The sequence below is a fragment of the Limulus polyphemus genome, unplaced genomic scaffold (genome assembly GCF_000517525.1).
Source record: "Limulus polyphemus unplaced genomic scaffold, Limulus_polyphemus-2.1.2 Scaffold2513, whole genome shotgun sequence".
NCBI classification, from domain to species: domain Eukaryota; kingdom Metazoa; phylum Arthropoda; class Merostomata; order Xiphosura; family Limulidae; genus Limulus; species Limulus polyphemus.
In genome coordinates this window covers 157,592-162,355 of record NW_013668123.1, presented here as the reverse complement: position 1 = coordinate 162,355, position 4,764 = coordinate 157,592, and the positions used below count along the sequence as shown (strand labels likewise).

The 4,764-nt window shown below is 32.2% G+C and overlaps 1 protein-coding gene across 1 annotated transcript in view; it reads left to right on the top strand.

Moving 5' to 3' along the window:
• Window positions 1-4,764, top strand: part of LOC106467169 (RIMS-binding protein 2-like) — a 63,030-nt gene that overhangs the window by 19,552 nt on the left and 38,714 nt on the right. Inside the window, exons 8-9 of the mRNA XM_013927489.2 lie at window positions 1,664-1,762; window positions 3,820-3,918. Of these exons, the coding sequence (XP_013782943.1) occupies window positions 1,664-1,762; window positions 3,820-3,918 (198 nt within the window). The remainder of the gene's footprint in view (window positions 1-1,663; window positions 1,763-3,819; window positions 3,919-4,764) is intronic.

The window sequence follows — 4,764 nt, the reverse complement described above, 5'->3', positions numbered from 1 at the left end:
ATTGTATAGGCCACTGGTTAGGCCACATTTGGAGTATTGGGTTCAGTCTTGGGCTCCTTACCTTAGGAAGGACATTGATTTGTTGGAAAGGGTTTAGAGGAGGGTTACTAGAATGGTGCCTGGGATTGAGGGGGTTATCATATGAGGAGGGATTGAAATCTCTGAAACTGTTTTCTTTTGAAAAAAGAAGGGTTAGAGGGGATCTGATTGAGGTGTTTAAGATTATAAATGGAATTGGTGAAGGCAACCAATCCATTCCAAAGGCCAACCACCCTGTTAGAAAAATAAAACTGTCTTAGCTGAAGATGACTCCTACCCTGTCCAAATTTATATTTGTGTCCCCTGGTCCTACTATTCTCACCATCAAGCATGAAAAAAAGATGATGCATCAACATTGAATGTTGTGGAGGCAGTAAATTTAAGCGGGTTTAAGAGAAAGCTTGATAAGTGTATGAATGATAAGGGCTAGCTTTAAAATTTTGTTTTTTAAATTTATTTATTAATAGTTTTAGTTTGGTTTAGAGGATGGAACAACCGAGATGGACCAATAGGTCCGATATTCTCCCAAACCATTATGTTATGTTAAATTTTAAAATCATAAGATAGAGGTTAAAATGTACACGCAATAGTCACTTGTAGGCTTAGAGTATATAATCTATTTTTAACCATAGTTTGTCATATAATACAGCTGTAGTAGTCTGTAGATCTGGACCAATAGGCCCGATATTCTCCCAAAACATTATGTTATGTTAAGATTTTAAAATCATAAGATGGAGGTTAAAATGTACATGCAATAGTCACTTGTAGGCTTAGAGTATATAATCTATTTTTAACCATAGTCTGTCATATAATACAGCTGTAGTAGTCTGTAGATCTGAGTTTAGAACTTTTAAAAATTTGTTACATTAGACCAGTAATTCAGTTCACATATTGGATTGTATATTGCTCTGTTTTATTACTAATTTGCCTTCTGCCAAGCTTTACTTTTAATATCATTATCAACAATTGTTTCTTCACATTTATTATGCAGGGTGCATATTTTTTTATGTTTCTCTTTAGGCTGTAAAGTGTAACATAACATCAGATTGTTGAAAGTTAATAATAGTCAAAACATAGTGTATGTTATAAGTGACTAGCCACAGCTTCAGACAGAAAGTGCTTCAGTAGTCGGTCATGAAAATTAACTTTGAACGGTAGTGTCAATAATGACCAGTAGGCTGAGTGTGATGTTTTGTTTTGAATTTTTGCCAACTTGCAAAGAGCATTTGTAAATTCAAATGATTAAAACTTCTGAATCTAATTGGAAAAAAAACATAAAGTCACTGCTACAATAATATGTCAAAGGTCAAAATCCATTCCTTACTAAGTAGGAAAGTGAAAAACCAAGATCTTTGGCACCCAACATGCAACCGAGAATGTCTGCCATGCTACAAAATTCTTGTGTAATTTCTATGAAAATATTGTATATCATCTAGTCTGTAAATCTATTTCACTTTGTAGCGTGGGAATATCTGCTACTTTGCATACTTGGTGTGTAATATCTTTACCCATGTTTGATACAAAAATTTGTTGTCAATGACACCTAATTAGCTGACATTTTAACATGTGGTTTCCTTCTTCATCATTGTAATATGTACTTTTATGATTTGCTATGTGTGTATAGAGCCTTCTTTCTCCTCTCCTGCCATCGACCAACTCCTGCTCGAACCCCAGAGATCAAAACAAATGAATTCACAGCTGGCTCGGTACAGGGGAATCAAGAGTAAGTATACGAGTTTCTGTAATTTTGTACTGAACTGACTTTTCCACTGTTGTAGAGTTCTGACACAAAGTACTATAAGAATACTTCGATCATTCTTATCTTTTGAAAAGGTTATTAGTGCATTGAACTTTTACTTCTAATGAAATTGCTTATTTCATATCAATACATTAAGTTCAGGTTAAGTAGTTAGCACACACAGGATCACCTACAAAAGTTGTAATATTTCCAAACGAGAAGAAGAAAAGTCAACTATTCAAAAGCGTTCCAGTTTTGAGTCTCTTTTGGAAACAATAAATTAAGTTGATAACATGGTCAGATTAACCTCTTGGAAGGATTAAACTAGAACAAGGGTCCCTATAGATAGAACAAGAGTCTATATGTATTATAGAATTATAGATATATAAATATTAGTTACATTTTTAACATTCCGTATCAAACAAACAAAAACAGTGCAGATGTATCACAAAATATTTATTCATATACAATATATAACTTTTAAAAGAACAGCTTTATACTTGATTTGTCTGTTTATAGATAGTAACTTGAAACTGGTCTGTTCATGAAAGGATAAGGCAACAGAACTTATGAATTATGAACAGAAATTGTAGTCATTGACTACTAGAAAAGTTTTATTGATCATTGAGGGGCTTCTGTTTTGGGGGAGCTCCAAACTATAGCTTGGTTAAATTGTTCATTGATTAAGCCTTGGGGATACACAACTTTAAGGTAGTATACAGTATCAATTAAGCCCCAATTTTCATAGAACTGTGGTCATTAGGTGTATTCGTGTACATACAAGAGAATTATGTTTGATCAAACTATTATTGTCTATTTAATTTAGCAGGTTTCTTAGTCATTCGATGGGGGTAACAGTTTTTGCTTTTGTAAAAAGCTTACTGGCATTAACATTATATATGTAAAGGGAATATAATAAAAACATCTTATGGACTGTAGAACTGTTTCTTAAAATGCAACTATAATTATTTTTTACATTAAGCTGATTAATATTTTTAAATTTGATAACTAAACAATGAGTATTTTTAGCTTATTTAAACCTGTAATTTTTTTGTGACTTTTGCCAGAATTATTTTCATGATGTCCTAATAATTATCACGATTCCTTATAAAATTTCCAGTCTATTTATAAAAGGCAGATAATAACATGGTTTGGATTAGTTTTCAGCCACAGAAACATAAATGTTACCAGATGCTGCCACCATCAAATGGGTAAATCAGGATTTTCAGCCGGATGCTGGCAGCTTCTGCTTGGGTTTAACTTTCTCAATATGGGCTTGGTCAGTTTGACCGACCACGTGGCTTCTTTGTACTCATTCAAAGTCTTTATAGACTTGATACGACTAACTTTTAATATATTGTATATATCTTCTTGCAAAGTCTTTCACATAAAAATCATGTTTTTAGTGAAGTATTTTTAATAAACTAAAAAAAAAAGGTTTGTCCATGAATATGTGGAGTATTTGTTTTGAATAGTCTGTGTGCAAAGTGATTTTTATGTTAAGCTTAAAAATACTTTTCTTCCTCTCAAAAATCTCAAATTTCATTTGTGTAATCTCTAAAACCTCTAAATACATTTCAAATATTTGTTTTCATTAAAACTTTATATTTTATCTGTGATTTTCTCTACCCTAACCTTATACAGGTTGGTCAATTTGACCAACCTTGTAATCACTCAAAAAAAAATAAAAAATCGAGATAAATCTAAATTACACTGTTTTTTTTTCTAGAATCACTTCAAATGTAACATGAAACTACATTCATTTGTCCTAAGTAACTTTAAACTCATAACAGTATACATCTATTTATAATTAAATGTTGATGTTTTATTGCCCTTTGAACCATGTCTAACTACTGTTCATACCATTATAAGTTGTAAATCACTTGGGAAACGTGCAGCTCACTTTACACTATCGGATTATAAATTTTTGTTTATGAATTAAAATAACCACATGTTATGCGACTTTAAAGTTTTAATCACTTGTTCCTTTTATTATATATTTTTATTACTTGCACTTGTAACTGTTATTTTGTTATGATAAGGATCATCTGTTACTCGGCGAGAGCTCGAGCAGCTTATGGTCAAACTAGAACAGGATAACAAGATACTTGCTGATCTTGATCGCAAAAGGTCTCAATATGGTATGTTAAGAGTTTATTATTTCAAAGTTTAGCATTATTTATTTATGATTATTGTGTTTTATATTTCGATGTAGGCTTATTGAATCATAGTCTGTTTGAAGTCATGCAATGAATTAATGAAGATTAAAATTGATTTATGTAATTGTCATATTGTATTTACTCTTAGCACTCGTTCATTTCCTGTTGTTGTACAATATTGCCACTAAATCATCGTGGCACAACTTATGTCCATTCAGCATTTAATGACATGTCATATGACATAAGACAAATGACTTAAATTAGTCATCGAGTCACAAGACTTTACTGGAACAGATGATTTTAATGATAGCTTCCTCCAAACAATATAGTCTGAGATTAACATGTTAATATTAAATTAAATGTTTATATTTATTAGGTCATCAAGAGTTTTGGAACACTTTAATTACCCCCCCCCCCAAAAAAAAACGTACATCACGTATAATAGTTAAATGAAGTGCCTAAATGTCACACGAGTGTAGCCTATATAATGTGTAAAGTTTAGTATACTCTAATCCCTTATAGTGACAGCACACAACGAGACACACAATCGGCATATAATGCTGTTTGAATACAAGAAGGGAAACAATGCCTCTGTAGCCATAAAGAATATCAAAGAAGTTTATGGAAATGTTTTGAACGTTCGTAAGTGTCAACGATGGTTCAGCAAATTTTGTTCAGGTGACTTTTCCTTAAAAACTGTGACGGTAGGGGCTAGTATGTTGGAATTGATATTGATGCTCTGAAGACGCTTGTTGAGTCTAGCCCAAGGTAACACACTCGTGAAATGGCCCTGAAATTGCATGTCTCTCATCAAACAATACGTAAACA